Below are 24,862 nucleotides of genomic sequence, written 5' to 3' on the forward strand. Positions count from 1 at the left end.
GATTGTGCTAGAAAGATCAGAAGAGAGCACAAGCAATTACCTTTTTAATTAGCATTTTCTCTTTGTAGTTGAATGCTGAGCAGTCATAACCAAAGTAATAATGAAATCTACGGTTTGCTGACTCAGCAATGGAAGTTTAAGTGTCTGAATAATTGATTTGAGAGCTAGTTTGATTCATTTTTTAACTTAAATAAAAATATTTTGAATTAGACTTCTACACAAGTAAGGCACGTTCAAGATTTCATCGTTAAACAATGATAAAGCATACTTGCTCTGTTGAAAGTTAACCTTCAGTACGAGCTGATCTATCATAATATCATTCTTTGCTATGGCTACTTTAAGATTTCCCCTCCCCCCCTTTTCTTTTAGGTAAACGGAGTGGATTTAACAGGAAAAACCCAAGAAGAAGTTGTTTCTCTCCTGAGGAGCACTAAGATGAGTGGATCAGTTAGCCTACTAATTTTTCGTCAAGAAGAAACATTCCATCCTAGAGAATTGGTTCGTATTTTATTTTATTTTTTATTTCATTTTAAAGTGGTTGTGTTTAATTTAAAATATGAATACTAGAAAATAATCTGACAACCTGCTGTTACACTTGTGCAGGAAGAAATGGAACACATAGAATCCCTTCTATTATGTTTCCCATGGATGCTATTTTTGAATTGGTTTTCCATATTAATATGTGAACCAATATTTTCAAATCATGGGTGACAGGAAATGCAAATTATAAAGAGTTCATGGCCCCTGCTTTTATGCCTACAGACAATGGGATTGTTCTGTCTTTTGTACTCGCTTCTCTGTTGGAAATTTTTGTTTGTCATACTGAATCAGCTTGCTTTTTTTTATTGCTCTGAGAGCATTAAAATTAATCCAGAATGGGGTGTAAGAATGATGTGGTTTGGAAAAGAGGAACTTGTGCGGGAACAAAAATGTTCTTTTTATTAAAATAATGATCCCCATGTGGTGAAGACTCCCCACAGTTCTTAATTTAGCAAAATGATTCAGATAATGCTTTTTGTATAATAAAACATTTCTATTTAGGCTACTGTTCCACAAATTAAACATAAATGTTTCCCCAATAAGTGTGGAAGATAACATTTCTGTATTTAGATAAACGCACATATTAAATATATGGACTGCTTTATGGGCAGATCATACATTAAGCAGTTTCATTTCTAAAATTTGTATTAACTTACCAGGAACTCAAGTTTGTCCATATCAAGCAAAACATTTCCCCAAACTTCTCTGTAATATAAAATGAAAATTAGCTGCTTTAATCTCTTTTTGCTTTAAATTCTTTAACATCAGCAATATAAATTCTAGGAATTCTGGGAAAGGTAACTTTTCATAGTAGCTGTTACACGTTTTAAGGATTTAGATGTTTAGGAAATTCAATTTCCTGGGACTTTTGATATGTGATGCCCTGTTATTGTAGTGCTCAAAGCATTAGGAAAGGAGATATTAGTAAATCCTTGCCCTAAATTTTGAAGAACTGCAGCCAAAATTTTTAGTGTTAAAACTACTATGTTAAACGGATCAAAGGTATGAGTAGCAAACTACCTAGGTTTCTGAACGCATGCGTCAGTCATGCTATTTGAGCTTCTTCTAAATAATAAAATCTCTGGTACGCAAAATATTTTCTTTTTCTCTTGCCTTGTAAATGGTCTATGATATTCTATACTAAAAAGGAGGTTATTCCTAGCTAAAAGGAAAAAAAAAGTTCCCTTTTGATAAAATGAAAACATTTTCATTATTTGTAATTTGATGAGTTAGCTATTAAAACTCCAGAGAAATGCCTATTAAGTACTAAAGATAATGGGTATTATATATTAATCACAAATGGGAAACAGGCAGCTTTATAAATTGAATAAATTAATGAACGAATAAATAAAATAAAATATAATTTGGTACCCACTATCAAGGATAATATCAATGTATTGCCACATAAAATACTGTATCTACTACCACTGGATATTCCCCGATGGAGAAATTCATTGCAGATGTGGTGCTAGCAACTAACTTGGCTGGCTTCATAAAAGGTCTGGAGCAGTTTATGGAAGTCATGGGGATCCACAGATATTAGTCTTGGTGAAGAATTAGTCTTTTCAGAGTATCTGAAAAGAGACTAGTAGATTTCCTTGTTTGGCCACTGCAAAGACAGCCTGCTCAATTAGATGGGTCAGAGTTCTAATCCAACAGTCCCTGTGTTCTTATGTTTATGTTCAAGAACTTATTATGTTCTTCAGGAAATCAACGAATTGAAAAAAAATTAAATTTGACTACAAATTGTCTAAGTCCATGTCTAAGTAATTAAAGCCATTTCTCTAATGGAAAGAGCATTTTCTTTCTTTTTTAGGGTAGGATTTAGTAGGCATTTCACGATTTTATGAAAAGTGCACACAAACACATAAATAAATTTTAGAATAATTTGTGGATGGAATTTAAACTTGAGGGTTTTCAGATTTATGTCAGGAGAGTGTGTATACAAGTGTACAATATTATGTATACTTTTGAATACAGATTACTTAATTTGTAATACGATTATACCCATAAATAGTAGGTTAATCTGACTGACAAGTCAGATAGGCAGATTTTAATTTGCCAAATTTATCACTTTTTGTGATATGTTATAACATAAAAAGAGGTAATTAATGTAATATAAGAAAAAAGCAATTGTAAACTTAGCTTAGAAGAATTCTTATCTTTCAAGAACAATGCTGAAAACAATTGTTTCTGCTGATAAATAATTCCTTTCCTTATCCAAATTATCTTGTCATTCAGATAAAACATAACATGGACATTAATGTCAAATAAAATAAATATCTGTAATATTTATATTAAACTAAAGCACTGAAATCAATGCAAATATCAATTTCTTTGAAAAAGAAATCCATCTTTCTTTTTTGCAATAATTTTCATATAAAATCAGACAAAATACACACACTCGCATGTGTGTATATATGTATGTATGTGTGTGTGTGTATATGTATGTATGTCCTTCCCTCCCGCCATCAAAATTAAATAGCTCATGTTTATCAAAAAGTCTTGAAAGAACCTAGTCAGTTTCAGATTGATTAGTTCTAAAATGTTAAAGCCTATGTTCAGATAAACATTTGAGAGGAAGTGCTGCCAGGAATAATGCACACCAGCATATAACAAACTCGTATTGTATACATGCAATAATAATTACAAATTAGAATAAGTTGATGTGAATTAAACATTTCAAATTCAGAACATGTTGACATTGAAGAATACTATTCTGAATCTGGAACAGTTGCTTCAAGCCCAAATTAGGTCTCTCTGTCTATACTGAATGTGTTTCAAGTTGGAAACAATTGTTTGAAGTTTGGAATTTGTGCTTTCACTTGAAATCTTGGGATATTTCCAGAATGAGACAGTCCTGTTCCAATCTTGAAGCAGTTATTTTGAGCTGAAGTCATTTTGATTGTAAAACATTATTTTATAAAAAAATATACCGTATTTTTCGGAGTATAATATGAACCTTTTTTCCTCAAAAAAGAGGAAAATCTGGATGTATCTTATACACCGAATACAGCATTTTTTGCCTCCCAAAGCCCTGCCCTCTTCACCAAAATGGCTGTGCATACCCTTATGGAGGCTTTCAAACAACTCCTGGGGACGGGGGAGGGCAGAAATAAGTGAAAAACTGGTTGTTTTTTACCTTCCCCAGCCCCCAGCAGCACTCTATAAGCCTCCATAAGGCTATGATTGCAATTTTTTTGACAAAAAATGGACCCGTTTTTGTGAAAAGTGGGCTATTTTTTGCTTGTTTTTGCCCCCCTACACCCACAGGAACACTCTGCAAGCCCCCCCCCCCCCAGGCTATGCATGTCATTTTTTTTAAAAAATGGGCCATTTTTGGGAGGTTTGCAGAGTGAAAAAACTTTTTTTTCCTTTCCGAAAGCTCTTTAATTGATTGATGAGAATTGCATTGATCAAGTGCTGTGCCAGCAGAAACAAAGTCTTAAGGTGATTTCCTTGTCCAGCACATGGATAAATACATCTGGAAACATCTACCTACCTACCTATTCTCTATCTCTTTCCCTACCTATCTACTGTATTTCTATCTCTTTCTATTTCTCTCTCTATATCCACCTACCTACCTACTTACCTATCTACACTCTTTCTCTCTCCCTACCTATCTACTGTATTTCTCTCTCGCTATCCTTCTATCTACTTCCCTACTCTCTCTCCCCCCCCCTACCTATCTACTGTATTTCTCTCTATTTCTATTTCTCTCTCTCTCTCCCTCTATCTACCTACCTACACTCTACCTACTGTATTTCTCTCTCTCTCTCTCTCTCTCTCTCTCTCTCTCTCTCTCTCTCTCTCCCTACCTACCTACCTACCTACCTACCTACCTACCTACCTACCTACCTACCTACCTAACTACCCTCTCTCTCCCCCTATCTACCTACTGTATTTCTCTTTCTTTCTTTCACTCTCTGTCTACCTACCTCCTTTTTTTAAAAAATTGCCTCTTCAAAAACTTGGTGCATCTTATACTCTGGTGCGTCTTATATTCTGAAAAATACAGTATGTTTAGTTAAAACAAAAATTCCAGTTATATTCAAGTTCAAGCAGCAAGGCCCATTTGAAACACAAGGCCTGTAATAATATGAGAGTCATTTCCCCTCCTTTGTTCCTATAACCTTATGGATCTTCTAGAAATTTGAGATGTTGAACCAATTAAGTTTGGGTTTGGTTTCTGTTCAGAAATAATACTAAGAAAATTTCTGTTTTTCGGCACTCCAAGGCTGAGAATGTGCATAGTTTCTGTCTTGATGGAATTTTTCATGTTTTTCCCCTCATCCCTATATATAAAATTAGGCTACTGTCCTAAGATTTTGAATTCTAGTTGCCCTATATAACTGGCAACACACCTGGATATCTTTGAATCTGCCTTCTCTAGATTTCCAGAAATTGTCTGGAAGAGTCTCAATGGCAATGCTTGTAAGGTTTCTCCACTTTGGGAATGCCATCTATAGGGTTCCCTTGTTCAAAGCTTTTTAATTATACCCTTCTTTTTATAGAATAGAATAGAATAGAATAGAATAGAATAGAATGAGTTGGAAGGACCTCGAAGGTCTTCTAGTCCAATCCCCTGCTTAGGCAGGAAATCCTACACCACTTCAGACAAATGGATATTCAACATCTTCTTAAAAACGTCCAGTCTGGAGGCAAGTTGTTCCATTGATTAATTGTTCTAACTGTCAGGAAATTTTTCCTTATTTCTAAGTTACTTCTCTCCTTGATTAGTTTCCACCCACTGCTTCTTGTCCTACCCTCAGATCCTTTGGAGAATAGTTTGACTCCCTCTTCTTTGTGGCAACCCCTCCTATCATGTCATCCTTCTTTTCATTAAACTAGACAAACCCAGTTCCTGCAACCATTCTTAATATGTATTAGCCTCCAGTCCCCTAATCATCTTTGTTGCTCTTCTCTGCACTTTTTCTAGTCTCCATAGGTTGCTCCAGGTACAGTATCTGGACTATTTTCTCCAATTTGGATTTCTCAAAACCTGTGAAGACACGGTTCTTTAGAAAAAGTATTTATAGACAACAATGATTGATCTATCCTAGTGGATGATGTAACTAATGAAAGCTCTTTGCTATGTTTGGATTATTATTATTTTAAACAGTTATGGCTGGATATAAGTTGCTTAGAGACTCTGGGAATGAAAAGGCACGGAATCCAGAGTAAATAAATGAAGAAATTACTTGGAAATTACTGTTTTTAGGGCTTGCCATTGACCAGCTAGATGAGCAATAGTAAGGACACTTATCTGGTAATTTGAAGTTGCCACAAAAAGTAAGAAGTATCTAGTTGGTGAAGATATGGAAGTTACTAAATTTGGCCATTGATTTAATAATGATAATCTGATGCTTTTCAGTTGCATTACATTTGAACTCTTTCCCACACATTTGGCCACTATAGGAACTGAAGTCCACTTTCTGGGAAAAACCAGGTTGGAATAGTCTTTCAGATAAGGGTGAATCAGAATAGAAGATTTTTAAAAAATGGATTTTTAAATTTTAAATTGGATTTTTTTTAAAAAATTGAATCAGATTTTTCTATTTTTATAAAAAAATGCTTTTGGAGTAAAAATATATCTAAAGATAGTTTTTTGTTTAAGATACATTAATAATTTAGTTTATTCAGCATGAAATGGAGCTTAGTTATGTAGCATTAGGCTGTAGAATTTCCAATATTGGGACTGTCGGAGAATCAACAGCAGGTCAGAGGAGGAAACGCTGCGAGACAAAGTTGACAGTTGCTCTTTAAAAATTATGATTTAAATTGACTTAAATCAATCCTTTTTACTAGTGATTGAAATCATGATTTAAATTGAATTGATTTAAATCAAATCTACCCTGTTTCAGATACAAAGATAATTCTACACACCAACACTTAATTGAACTGCAATATGGAACAGGGTAAATGCAGAGGAGAATTAGATGTAATGACCTCTTGAATGCTGAACCGTCATAACTGGTCTGTGAAATTTTATCTTGAGTCTGTGTAGTTCAGCCTACTTGTAATATTGACAGAATAGGCTACTTGTGTTATATTCTCAGAATTAAGGGACAAAAAGCGTGTCTATGCTTTGACGATATTGAAGTGTGAATTAAGCATAGTCACAAATTCAAGGTCAAGGGTTTACTTTTGCAGTTGATTTAAGTTTTCTTCACTATACTCACTTTGCCAGTCTGCAGCACCACTCATTTGGGCTCCAGGAGCCAGTATTTTGGAAGAGACCATGTGAAAGTAGCAGAAGATGGGTTAATATTCAAGATGGAAAGAGTTACTGTACGATGTGCTGCTACTGATAATGATGTTGATGATGAATAAGTACTTCTTGACCTCGTTTCTTGTAATTGTCAGCATCCGAGGTTTTGAAAGGTTATTCCCCCTTGATTGTAAGCAGAAATTAATTAAAAGTTCCCATTTCATAATAAGCTGATAGTCTTGGTTGTAGTACTGAAGCTTGATTGAGAGGAGCTTCATAATACATATAATATAAATGTATTGAAGTGTGAATGTAGAATATAAAAGAGAAGCATATTGTTTCAGTGTTTAAGGCACTTAGCTGGAAACTAGAGATCCTGAGTTCTGGTGCTATCAAGACCAATACGAAGAATGAGTTACCTGGTGACTCTCTTTAAAGTTCTTTATCGTTTTCATACATAGAGAGAAAATTTTGCAAGATTGAGGCGCCTACTACCTGCATCTGCCTTGTACTTTTCAAATTATTAGAGAGATGCTATCTTCATCCACTTTTTCTCACATATAACATCCAGATTGAGTTGCCTCTAACTCTTCTGGAATGTAGCCCCTCCCCCCTGGGAATCCACCTCCTTAATACAATCCATCACATGTCCTGCTTTAGGATGAATGACTGAAAGCCTGGATGTCATTCAGCTGAATGACTTTAGGTCAGTCATTTTCTATTAGTCCTAAGAAGAAGGTAAGAGAAATCATTTCTCAAGAGGCTAACAAAAAAATTCCATGGGTCTATTCAAGTGGTCTCCAGGAACCCAGAGGAGGGAGGGAGGGAGGGAGATAGAGAGTAAAACAGTATTCTTTCCATGCTGTTAATCTTGGTATCCAATGGATACATATGTACACATACATACATTATATGTGTCACATTTCCCAAATATTCTTTACTTATAGCAATTGGTTATTAGGACCACATCTTGTACAGCATAACAAGATGAAGTTAACTATTATGGAATGGTGAGCTGGTAAAAAGTATGGCAGGAACACAGCAAATAAAAGGATAAGGTTGAGGGGTGAGGTGGGGGAGGGTTAGTTTAATAACAGTTTGGCCTTAACAGAGATATGCGAAACTGAAGAAGTTTCTTGAATGAGAAGCAAAATATATTTAAGGTGGTGGGAATCTAAGAAAGGCCAATTGCCTTTGGAAAAGCACCATTGGGACAGTTGCATCTTTTGAAAGCCACATAATTTCACTTCAGCCAGTTTCTAAAGCTATTCATGAGCCTTGGAAAATACATAGCTGCTTTAATTGTTGGAAAGTTAGAGATGGGAATAGTGTATTGTAAAACACCCTCGCTTTTTCTTTCTTCCATCCTTCCCTTCATTTGCTTCCTTCTACCAAATTTTTACCTCTCCCTCCCTTGCTTTATTTTATCAACTCACGTGCTGAGATTCCACAGTCATTCTTTTAAAGATGCATACATACAGGAAAATAAGCCATTGCAGTGAATTGTTGGTGACATTGACAAATAAGTTGTGGGATACATAACATTTCAAATAGTGTATTAGCTCTTCAACTGTTGCACAAGAGAGGAACATCTGTCTTCACCTGTTGTCATTACCAAATGCTTCTAGATGAAAATTTCCTTCTTCCTTAGTTTCTCCCCCTGTTTTCAAGGATATCTGACCAATTTTGTATTTTAGTCGTGTTTTTTTAGAATGCATTATTTGGAAAAATGATGTCTTATCATTTCTGATGTGCCTAATGCACAAACTTTGCACACGGGGCCTCTGTCTAAATTCTTCTGCTGCTTGGAGAAAAATGCCAAATCACAGAAGAATATAAAGATCATAATGTTTCACTATATTGAAAAGTAAGCATTAATGGTTTCCAATGTTTATATTCTAAAAGAAGATACTATATCTTGGGCTGCAGTATTATTCTCTTCTCAAGGTTTATATTAATGTTGGGGTGAAAGATACCTTGTGTTTTCCCTCGTGTTCTTTCACTGGAAAAAGAGGCATCCATTTTTTAATCTTATTCTTAGAGTAGTTTTGAATTTCTTTTGATGGGTTTATTTTGAGCTGACTTCAGTGCTGGAAACAACAGAAATATCGCTGTTGGTATTCCTTTATTTCATGCATCTTTACAATATGCTAAAGTCTTCCCAGATCCCATGCTTACTAGTCAGTGGTGGGTTTCAAAAATTGTTCGAACCTACTCTGTGGGTGTGGCCTCCTTTGTGGGAGTGGCTTGCTGCCCATGTGACCGGATGGGAGTGGCTTGCCGCCCATGTGATATGAAGATGCCGACGACACTTGTCAGAACCACCTTAAATTACCTCACACACAGCACTGGCATGCATAAGAATAGGATGTAAACTTGTTTTTTAAAAGGCATCTTTGGTTTGCGTTAAAACAACTTCAACACACGCAATGTTCTGATTGCACCACAAACACAGTAGTCATCCTTACCTTTCACAGAGGCACTGAGTTTTATAAATATGAGCATGATAGTGTAGAATAATCATATCCAAGGACCAGTGGTGGGTTTCAAAAAATTTTGGAGCCTCTTCTGTAGGTGTGGCCTGCTTTCCGGGTCCACTGGTGGAACCTCTTCTAACCGTTTCGGTAGATTTGACGAACCGGTTCTACCGAATAGGTGCGAACTGGTAGGAACCCACCTCTGTTACTAGTCTTAAAAAAAGCACTATTGGACGAAAAGAAGGATTTTTCTTGGGGAAAAATGGAAGGCTACCATAGTTGTAAACTACTGGAAACATGATTACTCAATGAAAAGTTGGACATTACTTAGCATTTTGTATTCAAAAAATGCAAAAACACCATAGAATTGCATGAAATGTGCTGGAAAAAATGCACAGTGTTTAAAAAACCAGACCGCAATTTGACGATAAGCACCATGAAATTTCATCTCATTTGTTCCTTTATCTCATTGCAAGTTGATGTACTTCTTTCTGCACTTATAAAAACTGTCAGCTTTATGCCAAGTGATTCTCTCTTCATATGCTGTATGCTGTAAGAATGTTGGCCTCCTAATTTTCTTTAAGAAAAGTACAAGAAGTTGTTATGGCTAGCCTTAAATAGGATTGGGAAGTTTGTGTTTCATTGTATTCAATGAACCATTCCAACTATTATGCTTTGCTAATCCAATGTTTGGCATGGACATGTTATATTCATCCAGCCAAAATATAGATTGAAAAGACATACCATTCAGAAGTTTCAATTTTGAGGACACTGAGGTTATTGGGTCTAGTTTTGAGGTTTATTTGATAAGAGTGTACAGATAGTCCTCAACTTGCAACCATTCATTTAATGACCATTCAAAGATATAACAACACTGATAAAAGTGACATTTTTCACCCTTATGACTGTTGCAGCATCCCCAAGTCACATGATCAAAACTCAGATGCTTTGCAAACAACAAGTATTTATGACGATTGGGGTAATCACTTTTTCTATCTTCTGACATACAAAGACCATGAAACAACTACACTTACTTAGCAAATGTGTTTAATAGGTTAACAACTGCAGTGATTCACTTAAGTGGCAAGAAAGGTCATAAAATGGAACAAAACTCACTTAACTGTCTTGTTTAAAAACAGATATTTTGGGCTCAATTCCTGTGGTAAGTGGTGGATTATCTGCATTACATAATAGTTGTCCCTTATCTCTACCTGCATCCATTAAGATAACTGTATATATTAATATATATTAGTAGACTGTGTGTATGAGTTAAATATGGGGTTTTCAATTATTGTTCCTTAACCAGCCTAAGGGAAGGAGATGGAAAAAATGCTACAATGTTCTTATTTCTGTCTTTTAAAAACAGATTTTCCTCTGCTTGGACCCACATGCCTGTTTAATCAGTAATTTTTGAATTTTTAAACTAGCTTTTAACTAAAATTGATTAGCATCACTGGTTGGTGAACGATTTCTTATTAGTATTAACAGCTATGAATGGTTTTGGCTATCAGGGTGCTTGTCCTTTGAAGCAAATACCTTTTCCAACCTTGTTCTTATTTCATTTTTCCCCACTTCTTTTAGAATACTGAACCAAGCCAGTCACAAATTCCAAAGGAAACGGTAAGAATTTTGTCTTTGACATGTCAAGGAGGGTTGCAATGAGTTTTGAATTAATAATGTCGTTGTACTCTATCAAAGGTAGCTTTGAAATTAGTTTTGTTCACAATGTATACTGCAGGTGGCTCTCTCCAGTCTGAAATTTAATTTCATGTTACATGCTACATTTTTACTATAATTCACATACATTCTGCAAAATTTTAGGAATTAGATTTTAGGCCTTGTTTCAAATGTGCATATCCAAACACATTATTTATATAAATAAGTTAGAAGTAGATAAAAATGATATTTCTACTTCCTGGAGATCATCTGTAGACAAACTTTCTACAAGTATAAAAAAAAAATTGAAATTGAACTACAACGTCTATCATCTCCAGTCAGGTCCCAGCATACCTGTTCACAAAATACTCCCAACTATTTATTATGAAGCTGTGGGTGATCTTCATTAAGATATCAACTAGTTGTTAATAAATTATATAAGAAATTTAAAGCAGGAAAGTTCATGATATTGGTTTTTCTTTTTTAATAAGAATTACAATGTTCAAAATAGCCATATGGTCTGTAATAAATACCAATTTTTTGAATTTTAAACAGAGCTCTGTTCATTTCTTTTCAAAATCTCATGGCACTGCCCATGTTTACTGGTAACATTACTACTAGAGGTTTTCAATTTTCCCCAGCTCTTTAAAAACATTGCCGCTTGTGACACATCACTGGCATAATGATTATCTTTTAAAGTAAATCTAAAGCAAAGGGACTAAGCATTTCATTCTACATTTCTACATTCCTACATTTCAGAATGTAGTGGTTCCTTGGTAGGAACTCTTCAGGGAAGATTAAAGGCAGGACTCTCGAAATATAATCACATAGACAATTTTCCTATTAAGTTGGTGAGTTTAGTTCTGACAAATAATTGTAATAGCAATAGCACTTGGATTTATATACCACTTCATAGTGCTTTACAGCACTCTCTAAGCAGTTTACAGACTCAGCATATTTCCCCCAATAATCTGGGTCCTCATTTTACCCACTTTGGAAGAATGGTAAGACTGAGTATACCTTGAGCTGGTCAGGATCTAACGCCTGGCTACATTGTAGATTTAGCCTGCAATACTCCATTCTAACCACTGAACCACCACTGCTAGGAGGTGAATAATAAAACCATATAGTCCAATTTGTCAGATATATCTGGCCAAACTAAGACTTATATTTTTTAATCTTTATTGCAAACTTGATTGTTATCCTTTGATGCACCAAGGATTTCCTTAAAGCCCTGCATGTATTAAGAGCTGGGTTTCCTCTACATTCTGTGACGTGTATTTCAGGGATGTCCTATGCTAGTAATCGTGTTCTCTAAATCTGGTTCTCAAACATTTCATCTCATGCCATTTTCACTGTACGTTCTTTAAAATGAGGGAGGATCTAAAGAGCTTTAAGTGGATTATATGTATCAATATTTACTTAAAACTGATAAAATGTAAAATATTTATTTATTTGATTTTGTGGGCCTTGAAAGGGTCTTGGGAGCCCCATGGACTCCCAGACACATATTAAGAGCCACTGTTCTATATTATAATAATAATAATTATATATATATATATATATATATATATATATATATATATATATATATATATATATATATATATATATATATATATATATATATATATATATATATATATATATATATATATATATATATATATATATAAATATCTCCTATTTTGTATGCCAATAAGTATCTGTTAGAGAAAATATACTTATGACATGTTTTCCCTTCTCTTTAAATCCATTCTGCATATCAAATAGAAGCCAGAATGCTGAACTTGTTTCACAGTGTGTCACATGTGGATTCCATTCCCCTCCCTGTTTGGTTCTACATGATTCCCCATTTAGGTTTTCTGTTTCTAGTTGTCAGATCCTTCAGTTTCTTACAGTTTTTTTTTAAACCACTGTTGTAGTCTCTCTTGTGCTGTTAATGGTGAGTGTTGCTGTCATGAGGCTGACAGCAGAAGAAAGCAAAGCTGAACTACTAGCAGTAGAAACGCTGGGAAAATCACACAAAAACTTAGTGTTTGCTTTTTCTCCCCCTACACAATCTTTCAAGGTTTTAGCAGTATATGCTGAAAGGGGCAAATTTGGGGTGAAACCGAACCACTTTAAAACTTTACTTTGAACAAAAAATAAAAGTATACCTTTAATATTTATGGAGTAGCATTTTTGCACTTGAATTTTCATAATGAGATCATTGTAGAGCATAGTATAATGAAAGGAATACAGTGTATTGGCAAATTTTGGACAATATCCGTGACATCACTAAAAGGCAACACTTGTTTTAAACTCATTTAAACTCATTTTTAAACTCATTTATGCCAATTGTAAGTAAGCAATAGCACTTAGATTTTTGTACCACTTCATAGTGTTTTACAGCACTTGTAAGTGGTATATATTCCAGAGCAAGCATATTACTCCCAACAATCTGGTTCCTCATTTTACCAACCTCGGAAAGATGGAAGACTGAGTCAAGTTATGAACTTTTATAAAATTTTACTTTGATTCATTGGATTTAGAAGGCTGAGCATTATAAACTCTACAGTGGCACTTGAGAATAGAAAATAATTATCCAAAGGCTCAAGTCACCAACCTACATAGCCAAGGTGGCGCAGTGGTTAAATGCAGCACTGCAGGCTACTGCTAGATCAGCAGGTCAGCGGTTCAAATCTCACCGGCTCAGGGTTGACTCAGCCTTCCATCCTTCCGAGGTGGGTAAAATGAGGACCCAGATTGTTGGGGGCAATATGCTGACTCTCTGTAAACCGCTTAGAGAGGCCTGAAAGGCCTATGAAGCGGTATATAAGTCTACTGCTATTGCTATAAATAGCAAATATTGTTTATGTCTTACACCAAGATAGCCCCACTCAATTACAAAGGAAAGATACCTTGAAATAAAATTTTATTTTCTTATTCTCTGTTTTTATAGGGAACCTGGTACAGAGATTTTGAGACCCAGGGACTGGGATCAGATCTTGCGATTCAATTAATTAGAGAACATCAATCACATACCAGTTTTGAATATGGTTTAAATTAGAATATATCTGAGAAGGAATACCTTGCCATAGTTAAGTGGGGCGGAATTTGTTTTCTTGTTCATATCCTGCCTTTATTATTATTACAAATAACTGAAGCAGTGAACATAACCCAACACAAAATATATGTAGATGTGTCAGCCTTCCCAGTTGACCTGATGGGAAACCTGACCAGATGATTTAATTGATGATTTAATTCTATTTTATTGTAAAACTATATTAACATAATTTTACATGTCTTATTCTACAAATCTCCCATTATCTGTTTTACAGCCTGTTTCGTTTTTTTTTTTAAATGAGAAATATTTATATTAGCTTTATGCTGAACAGGGGTTCTCATGCATGCTCCATCTTAGAAAAGGTAGTCAGTTTTGTTGTCAGTTTTCCAAAATCAGGGGAAAAAAATCTACGCAGGGAGAGAATCATATACAAGCCAGGAATTCAGACTGCTCAAATTACCACTGGTTTCTAACTGCACTCACATAAAAGGAAAATGATGCCATGAGTCAAACTTGATATCCGATAATTTTGTAATCATGGTTGTATCTCATTCAGTGTTCACCAGATCTTGCATTGTTTAGCTTTTCTAGAGAACTGAGGTCTGTACAGTGATGCCACCTGCTGTGGCTTGCACTCAAGAAGACTATAAGAATGCCTGAGCTAAATGAAAGTGATCTGTTAAACCAGTGGTTCCCAAACTTGGCAACTTTAAGACTTGTGGACTTCAACTCCCAGAATTCTGCTCTGCTGGCTGGAGAATTCTGGGAGTTGAAGTCCACAAGTCTTAAAGTTGCCAAGTTTGGGAACCACTATGTTAAACTGACAATGAAAGATGTTCCATATTTCCTTTTTGAAATACCAGTGAAGTATAGTAAGGTTTTTTTTTTAAATCATACTTAAAATGCATGGAGTGCTAGTCCAACTGAGAATGTGTTGCCTATTAAAATATTCTAGAGAAAATACAGCCAGTTAGCCCACTTTCTGTGTTGCTATCATTTTGGCTTTGTGGATTTCCCATATGGCAGTTCAGAATCTATGTTCTAAAGAATTCAATCTAAAATGGAACAGATGAACCTTCTGCTTAAAGCATGTTGATTATTTTAATGTGTAAGAGATCAACTGCAATATAAAAAACCAGTAATTTGTCATTGCATTTCTGTTTCGGGATAATTATCTCAATCTTGTTTCAGTGTGTGTAAATAAATTGTTAATTATGATATGAGAAATATATGCCAATTAACCTTTGTCCTGTTTTTCAAAGTCAACAAATTATTTTGCATTTTGAGTTGTATTTTTCTCTGTTTTTCTCAACCTATGACCTGTTTGTTAGTTTCACCTATAGTGGTTTGAGAATACTTTGCCAACAGATATTAGCTTCAGTGATTGAGTCTTAGTGGACCCCTGGGAATCCAGGAGAATGAAAAGAAAATATATTTTTGATGTTACTTTTCACAATGAGCTGAATTTCCAGATGCATTGCAAGAGATTGCTGTGCATTTATCATTTAATATCATTAAATGATATAGTTTATCTATTGCATATACAAAAAATTGCATGCAATATTTTACTACTTACTGGTTACTAAGACTTATAACTAGCATATTCAAAGAATGTATACTCTAGGTTTCTCAGGCAATATATACAGGCAAGCTGAGACTCAACCAGAAAAGTGGGCTGGGGGGAGTCAATAAGCCCAAGCATTGAGATTATTTATGAAGGGAATGTCATTGATAACAACTGCTGGAATTCGGTATATCTATTTTAATGAAAAGAAGCACTAGGGGTGACATGATATTGGTGACCTTACTACTTAGACAAGATAAAGGATAACACTTAACCAGGGTAATATGTTTAATGCAGAGTCAGTTAAGAAATGAAAAATAATGGGTCGAGAGATCCATGGTTTTACATCCAAACAAGAGTTTCTTGAAAAACTGTCTCATAAGCTATGTAAAGCATGGAACCCAACATTAGAATAGGTTGGTTTAGATCCTAAAACCTCCCTAGTATGATCTGAGGGACATTTTGGAAGCAATTAAGGTCACCCACATTAATAGGATTGTGTGTAGATCAAATCTACATAAAATTATAATGCAAATATTAAACTTTGCTTGAAGAAAAATTCTAAGCATCATTTGTTCACTTCGCTGTATAATGAAGTTTGCATCTCTAATTTATCCCACAAAGTAAAATTCATATTAGCATAAATTGAGTTCTATTATTTCAAACAGACGGTAGATAGACCTGTCTTTCATATAGCCATCGTGGAATAGAAACTATAGGAAAGTAATGAGGTATTTCTCTTACTAACTTCCTATCACATAATATATAAATACGCAAAAGTGACCACAGAGAAACTGCCATCTAGGTAGGTGGGAAAGGATAGTTGTTTCCTCTACTCTTCCCTCCTCAATTAGTAACTTCTCTGGAATAAGCATCGATGCCATTTATATTCTGGTTGTCTTCTAAACCGACAGGGGTCCTTGGAATAAAGTTCTGTGAAGTAGCCACAGTCACTGTCTGGGCCCTATTCTCTTGCATCGTTCATATTTTAGATGGAAGCTTTCAATACTAACCAGGATGAACAAGTAAAGGAATGTAGGCCTTTCCTCAGCTGGCTGTCCGTCCAGATTTATCTCTTTGAAAGCAGCTGGCTTCATTTCACCTCTTAGTAAGGCCTGACTTTTACAAAGAGAAAGAGCGTGATTGTGTCAGAGAACAAAATATTTTTGTGTGTGTTTTGTGAGACAGATTCATTTGACGCTCTGACACATGGTTTTGGTTTTAGTGGCAGATTGTTTCTGGTTACCCTATTGATAGATGTAAGCTCTCCCGAGGAATAATGGGAATTTTAATCAAGTCTCTTCCCAACGTTCTCCTTGGTGTCCTCCTGATTTGTTGAATTTCTGCTCTCTAATTCTTAAGCATTCTCACTGAAGGTAATATGGAACCCACCTTTGCAATAAGTGAATATCAGTCTGGATGTTTTGACTAAGATTGATTGAAACCGTCTTTACAAATTTGTGCAGTTTCATTTTAAAAGCCTACATCTCACAGGAGTCACAAATTTAGGTTATGAGACATGTATTTATTCAGATGGTCAATGGTGCATCTTGATCACGGCATTTAAGCAGGGCTCTTTGCCATTTTTGTTGCCATTAAGCAGTAATAAATGATGAGTAATCGAGAGGTTGAAACCACTGACTTTAATCCAAAGTGATATTGTAAGAAAACAATATGTTTTAACCATTTAACTCTCGGTACTGTTATTTTAAACTGCACTGAGATTGACGTTGCTTGACTAACACGGTTTGGCAAAGGTAACCACCTGGTTTATTTCAAAATGTGAACATTGCATATGACGAATGCTTATTTTATCATATCATATTGTTTGGAATTGGTTTCCTATTACCAAATAGGGAGATATTAGTTGCTGATGAGGCTGGCAGACGCTTTCTCTGTGTTGATTGGGAATGTTATTGCTTTTAGAGAGAGAAAGGAAAATGCAGTCTTTTGTCTTTGAATAATGAGAAAGCGGTCATGTTAAATAGGAGGTACATCCATTTGGGTGGGAGTTGAATGGTTTCAGATTTTTAAAGTGAAATCTTTTTCTAAAATAGCTTTTAGAAGATGGGAAAGAGGGATTCATTCCCCCAAATGTGTTTAGTTTCTTTCTGTAGCTGTTTATGCAAAGGTTATTGGGAACAATAATGCCTAGAACTAATGCAATTACCCCTCAGGAATAGTTTTATCTAACACACATTATCTGTTCGCTGCTTAATTTGAATCTCGGAATTAATCAGCGGAGTGTTGGTGAATGATCCTTTATTTGTGCTTAATTTGAGAGCAACTGTTAGCGCTGTAGTGCATCTCTGAATGCACCGTAAAGTGTTCCAGCTATTTAATCACATACACTTGTTTCTTTGTGGATGAGTATCACGGGCTGTGTTTGAATCAAGATAATTTGATGGCATAGTTCTGGAAGTACATTTATTTTTTATATTAAATTTGCATTCATATTATCACATAATATTTGGAGTTGGGCTGCTAGTTCAACCCCTTGCCTAGTTCAGCACCTCACTATTAAAGAATCCAGCATCATCTGAGACAATCTGCTCCATTGCTGGGCAACTTTACCTTTAGATATCAGTCCTGAAGCCTTTCCTTCAAGGGAGTACCACAAGAAATACATGAATTCTACTTTATACATATAGGCTACAATAACAAAATATTGCAAGCTTGACAGTGTTTCTTTCCTTTCCCACTTATTCCCAAGAGTGTCAAGGTAGAACCATCTTTCTCATGCTTTCTTGTTTTCTTGAGTTGGGCTCATGTTTTACTAATGGTTGCCAGGTAACTTTTCTACAGTATTCTAGCTTGAATCTGAGCAAAGCAGACTAGAGAAGTGCTTTCTTCTGATCTTGTCAGTATTCCAGTTGATATAGCCTAGAATTGCATATAGAATAGAATAACAGAGTTGGAAGGGATCTTGGAGGTCTTCTAGTCCAACCCCCTGCTCAGGCAGGAAACCCTATAGCAGTGATGGCTAACCTTTTTGTTGTTGGATGCCAAAAATGCGAGGGCGCATATACAATAGTGTGCATGCGTGCCGGCACCTATAATGCGAAGCAACCCCCTCACATGTGCTTGCATGCACAACCCCACCCACATTCCTCCCCCTATGCGTGCCGCACTACTCGCCTCCAAGCTGAGCTTGGTATTTCCTCCGGGGTGGGGTGGAAGTCATTTTCGTCTTCCCCAGGCTTCAGGAAAGCCTTTGGCTCTTGGGGAGGGCAAAAAATAGGTCCAATGGGCCAACCAGAACAAACTTCTGGTAGGTCCGTTGGGCCTGTTTTTCACCCTCCCCAAGCTCTGGAGCCTCTCCCGGCCCTCTGGAAGACCGTCAATAAGCTAGCTGGCATGCACATGCTGAAAGCTCGCGTGCCGGGGGATGCAGTTCACCATCATGGCCCTATAGCATTTCAGACAAATGGTTGTCCAATACCTTCTTCAAAATTTCCAGTGTTGGAGGATTCACAACTTTTGAAGGCAAGTTGTTCCACTGGTTAATTGTTCTAACGGTCAGAAAACTTCTTCTTAGTTCTAAGTTTCTTTTCTCCTTGATTAGTTTCCACCCATTGCTTTGTGTCCTACCGTCACATGATTTGGAAAATAGCTTGACTGCCTCTTTTTTGTGGCAACCCCTGCGATATTGGAACACTGCCATCACCCTTAGTCTTTCTTTTCATTAAACTAGACATAGCCAATTCCAGCAAACATTCTTTATATGTTTTAGTCTCCTAACCATCTTTGTTGCTCTTCTCTGCATTCTTTCTAGAGTCTCTTATTTGCAGCTACCTCACAGTGCTGGCTCAATGTGTGGATCGTGTCCTTTAGTTTGTGATGCACCAAGATACTCATTTTTTTAAAAAAAAACATAGATTGCTGCCCAATATAATATCCCACACCCTATGTTATTCTCCCCAAATGTAGGACTTAAAACATTTTTCCCTGTTGAAATCATCTCAGTCTCTCCTCCATTCGCCCCAGCCTTACCTAATTTAAATCTAACATTAGTCTGCATATTTCATGTGTCTGATGAAGTAAACTGCAGCCCACAAAAGCCTTTTAATAAACTTGTTAGAAAACAAATCAGATTCTTGTTTTTTTGCTATCAGAGATTGAGAAGGCACTCTTCCTATTGAATCTTAATAGTATCCTCAAAGGTGTTTCATAATCACACATCATTTGTAAACATATTAGCAGTTCCTTTTAGTTTGATACAGAACCACTAATTTATTTTTTTAACTACAATCATTCAACCATCTATTTAATGATAATATACTCTAGCCCCATGATGGTGAACCTATGGCATGTGTGCCAGAAGTGGCATGCAGAGCTTTCTCTCTAGGCACGCATGACATTGCCCATTGCTCTTCGGGTTATGGCAGGTCAGCCAGCTGGTCTTCACGTATGTGGGAGCTCTGTAAACCGGAAGAGCAGCTGCCCAGTGTGCCTGCGCGTGCTGGGAAAATGATCTTCCAGTTTACAGTGCACACATGCACACCAGCAAGCTGGTCTTCATGTGTGCATATGCACCAGAAACCAGAAGACCAGATAGCTGGCGCGCACATGCCAAAAAGGTTGACCAACACTGCTCTAGCCCTTATCATGTTCTCCATTAAAATTTCCTAGGAGACTTTACAGTATGCGTTGCTGAAATCAACTATGCTCATTGCCTTTCTGAAGTCAACTAAACTAGTCAGACTATTGGAAAAGATCAGGTTGCTTGGAGTAATTACTCTTGATAAAGCCATGTAGCTTCCTGTCAAGTGATGTCTTCTTTTCAAAAAGTTGTGACAGCTTAATAATCTGTTTGAGAGTTTTGCCTGATATCAACATGAAACATATTCCAGAGTTTTGTCTTCAGTGCCTATGCAGAATTGATTTACAGTGTGATCCTATGCATGTCTATTAGAAATAAATCATACTGAGTTGCCATCCTACATAACTCGAGAATAGTTCTTTAGAAAATATCATTGCAGTCTTAGGAAATTTAAAAAATGTACAACAAAAGGAGTCACAACTATGCCTTTAATTTTTTCTAATAATTGTAAATAAGAAGATAATCATTCCAAGTATAATCTTTATCCTTCCTACCAATTGTTCTCTTGATTTTATTTTGTGTTCCATTTGGCAAAATGTTAGTATCTCAGGATTATAGTAGTCTTTGACTTACAGTTCAGTTAATGATGTTCCACATTATAATGGCAGTGTAAAATGTGACTTATGACTGTTTTTCACACCTACAACCATTAGGACATCACAATGATCATGCGATCAAAATTCAGTCACTTGGCAACTGACTCACATTTATCATAGTTGCAGTGTCCTGGTACCATGTGTTCACCTTTTGTGACTTTCTGACAAGCGAAATCAATGGGGAAGCCAGATTGCATGTGATTAACTTAACAACTACACTTATTCACTTAACAACTGTAGCAAGAAAGGTCTTAAATTTAGCAAAACTCATTTAACCCATTCAACTTTGGGCTCAATATGTGGGTGTATGTTGAGATTACCTTCAATTGTTTTATTTATTTCTTGTCTAAAATTCTGAAGTAGCAGTAACTTGGATATGAATATGTGTCCACTCAATCAAGTAATTAGTTTATTTAGTTGGATAACAAAACAAATAACAGATAATACCTTGTACCTGACATCATTGTAGAAGTGGAAAGTTTCTTTTAAGTCAATGTAATTTGTCTTGCATTGCTTAGGTTATGCACACTATGTGTGACAACACAGATATTCCAAACTGCTTCATGTTTTAATTATTACTAGGTAATTGCTTAAACAGCAACTCAATAAAACATTCCTTTAGCCATTTATAACATTAAGCTAACTCTCTTAACTTTCTCAGCATAATGTTTTTCACACAGGAAAACATTAATTCCCAGCCAGAATGACTTTCTGCTATATTTTGGTATCAAGAGTAGATCTTTGCATCTTTACAGGCTTGGTTCAAACCTTTCCTCCTCTCATTTGTACCTATTTCAAGTACCATGTATGACTCGTTAGATTTTATTCAGAATTCATGGGGTCACTATAAGTCCTTGCTAGAAGAGGAGGACAATCTTTAACTTAAATCTTAATGCAGCACATCATGGGATGCACTTTGAGATGGAAAAAGCTCATGCATTTTCTGGCTAGGGAATACTCTGAGCAAAATAGAACTATTCCCTCTGTAGCTTTGAGTACCGTTTGAAGAGAATTCTGCCAGAACAAATCAAAGTCAGTATATCCTGAATGTAAAGTCATAGAAGTCTAGCTGAGGGGGTGGGGGAGAGAGTAGAAATCTCATGAGCTTTGTTCATGTGCTTTGCCTGTCAAACAAAGAGTTTGGGGTATAACTATCACAGGAGAATTACAAGCCTGGATTTGCCCAGACTATCCCCTAAAAATCCAATTATCACATTTGTATACCCTTCTCCACAGGACAGATATACTTGAGGCTGTCATTTCATCCTCTCAACAGACGTGTGAGGTAAATTAGGCTGAGATGTAGTTGTTAGCGAAGTAGGTTAGGCTGAGAGAAGAGCTCTCCAGAGAAAGACAGATCATATACTGATAATAATTGCATTTCAACTCATATATTGGATTTATGTTGTTCTAACTCTGTCCTGTCTTCTGTAGCCTACCCTCTCAAACTCTGCTTGAGAGAGTGCAGAGGCCTGAAATGTGTTCAACTTAGTTCTGGCTGATAAACAGCTTCTGCAAGAAATTTAAAAAGAAATCCATGTCGCTATATTAAACTAGAGTTGTTATTGGTTTTTTTTAATGACTTGCCTAGTTGGTCAAATCAAATCTTCATTATGGTCATACACCCAGCATAGAAACTTGGTTCTCTTTCTCTCTTCAAAATGGCATATTAAGAGGTTGATGCAATTTATTAGGCAGTATTTGGTTAATGTCCAGCTTTAGATGATGGCCAGATTCAGTGTACCAAAAATCTGTTCCATCCACACAGGTTTCTCTTCCATTTGTACTTCAATATATCTGCCATCTTTTTGACTGAATGAGAAATGTCATGGCCATTTGGAAATATGTTTGTGCCTTTCTGCTTTGAGGGGAAAATAGAGGAACATTTCTAGAAGGCAAATTTGCCCTATAACAAGCTAGCCAGTAAAAAGTTGTGTAAGTACAATGTGGATTGTCAGACTGGTGTCCATTACGTCAGTCAAAAATGACAAAAGCGGCATGGAGATGCTATTTTCACCTTCTGACTGACATTTCCTGTGTATCAATACATATTTCACCTGCTGGGAAGGGCTACCAAGCAAGAATGGAGGAAAGATAAGAATAATACAACAAGGCATAGGAAGCAAAAGTAACGTGGAGTGAATGTGGAAATGTGTGGGCTATCTTAGGCGTGAGCTGGGGGATAAGACAGTTCCAAAATTCACCCCTACATGCCAGTGCTGTGGGTATCAATGGCATATTTTAATTTAAGACTGAGAAGTCACCTATACAGCTTTATCACTCACCAAATTTTATTGAAAATTATATACTTGAGCAGCTTCATTCAGCTGAGCGACTTTTTCTTAGAACAGCAGTTCTAAGCAGAGTATTGTTAAGTTACTACCTGTAATTGTTTCAGATGTGGCATGATACTATTCTTGAGGGAGCTGAATTGTGTTTTCAATCATTGCACTAAATAAATTGATGGGGATGTTTTATTTTATTTCTGTTGATAAAACAAGATGCAATAAATTTCTTCTGCAGTTCATTAAATCGCCAAAATTGTATCAACCTGTTTTGATTGACACACTGAAGTTTTTAATTTAAAGCATATCAAGATCAAATGGAAGTTATTGCAAAAGGTTATGGTGTAATATTTTAACTGCTACATTACAAATGCCACATTTCACAATTTTGATGGTGCTTAACTTATTTTTTAAACAATCTTAAATATGAGAAAGTAGCTCCTGGCCTCATTATTATTTTAATTTCTTTAAATAGACTCCCCTTTTCCTCTCCCACACTTTCCCCGTCTCTCCCCCCCACTCTCTTCTTCCCCTCCCCTTCCCTTCCATCTTATTCAGTCCAAATGTAATTTGCAACTGAGATTTATGGCAGTCACAGATGTAAGTTTGGAGAAAGTTACTGTAATAAGGCTCTGAGATTCACCTGTAAAAACTTTCAGAGTATCAGGAAAGCAAATATAGCCCCCATCTCCAGTGGTTTAAAGCTGCTCTATATAGTGCTCTATATTTTAAAATAGTTTTAAAACATAATTCTGTTGTTTTCCATCTCAAGTTCCCTTTCAATAAAATTCAATAAATTATACAGCAAGTATTTAAAATAAAATAAATATTGAATACCAATTCAATTATCAACTTTGACAACAGGTGTAATTACTCTCCAGTGTGTTGACTATCTGCTCAAAGTCAGTTAATGACAGAATATAAATTTAGTCATTTTTAATTTTAACTCTTAATATTTTTTTGCTTTAAATAACTAGCTAAGTGTGTTTTTGCAACATTTATGTTTTAGGCCATTGTAATTCTGTAATTTTGGTACAGCCTATTCTCTAAGGCTCAAATTTTAGTAAAATACCACATATGTTGTGCCTTAGCTTTTTACCATATCCTATCGTACAGAATTATACTTCTGTACCTATGGTACAGAATTATTTCATTGAATGGTATTTTGAATTATCTTGAATCCCTGCCTACAGCTACACATTGCCAATGTTAATATAATTACTCTAAGTACTGTTTTGTTCCATGAAAAGAAAACAGAAAATTCTATTACGTTTTAGACTTTTAAGTCCGATTCTCAAATAGTACTTATACCTTTCAATCATTCCTGCTATAACTGACTTTAACAATAAATAAATAACAGCCTTTTCCAAATGAATGTGAGGAATTGCTTTCACTTCCAAAGACTTTCCTTCTTTGTATAAAAGAAAAAAAAAAATGAAACAAGCAACTACGGACAGTTTTGGTGTAATGTGGGGGGTGGGGCGTCTTTTATGCATTTGAGTCATGTAGCAAGAAAGAGAATGAAAATATAAGGGAAGTCGGACCTTTGCTATGGGCAACCCAAACCATGAAGTTATCCAGGGGAAGTGCCATCACATCTTGTTTCAGGATGACTTCCTGGTGCCCTGGATCCTCAAAGCAAAGGATCTTGTTCTTAGGTGAATTTGAAAACCGCACTGTGGATCGATGCTATATGTAAATACATCCTATCAGTTTTAGGTGGCATTTGGAGCCTTAACAGGAGAATAATCTGGGGCATGAAAGCAATTCTATACATGAATTAAGCATATTTGCTGCATTGTCTCTGCAGATTCTATTTTTGTTTAAAAAGTTGTAAAAATGTATGTTAGCAAAAAAAAAAAGATTTTCAAATAAAATGCA

General features: G+C 35.8%; 1 protein-coding gene across 3 annotated transcripts in view; it reads left to right on the forward strand.

The window, feature by feature from the left end:
- PARD3 (par-3 family cell polarity regulator) overlaps nt 1–24,862 on the forward strand; it is a 602,045-nt gene that overhangs the window by 356,937 nt on the left and 220,246 nt on the right. For all 3 annotated transcript variants that reach the window (XM_087712541.1, XM_087712540.1, XM_087712538.1), the window contains exons 11-12: nt 370–498; nt 10,810–10,848. In XM_087712541.1, coding sequence (XP_087568667.1) covers nt 370–498; nt 10,810–10,848 — 168 coding nt within the window. The remainder of the gene's footprint in view (nt 1–369; nt 499–10,809; nt 10,849–24,862) is intronic.

The sequence above is a fragment of the Thamnophis sirtalis genome, unplaced genomic scaffold (assembly GCF_051295495.1).
Source record: "Thamnophis sirtalis isolate CommonGarterSnake01/CBP01778 unplaced genomic scaffold, rThaSir2_p1.2 scaffold_4, whole genome shotgun sequence".
Lineage (NCBI taxonomy): Eukaryota > Metazoa > Chordata > Lepidosauria > Squamata > Natricidae > Thamnophis > Thamnophis sirtalis.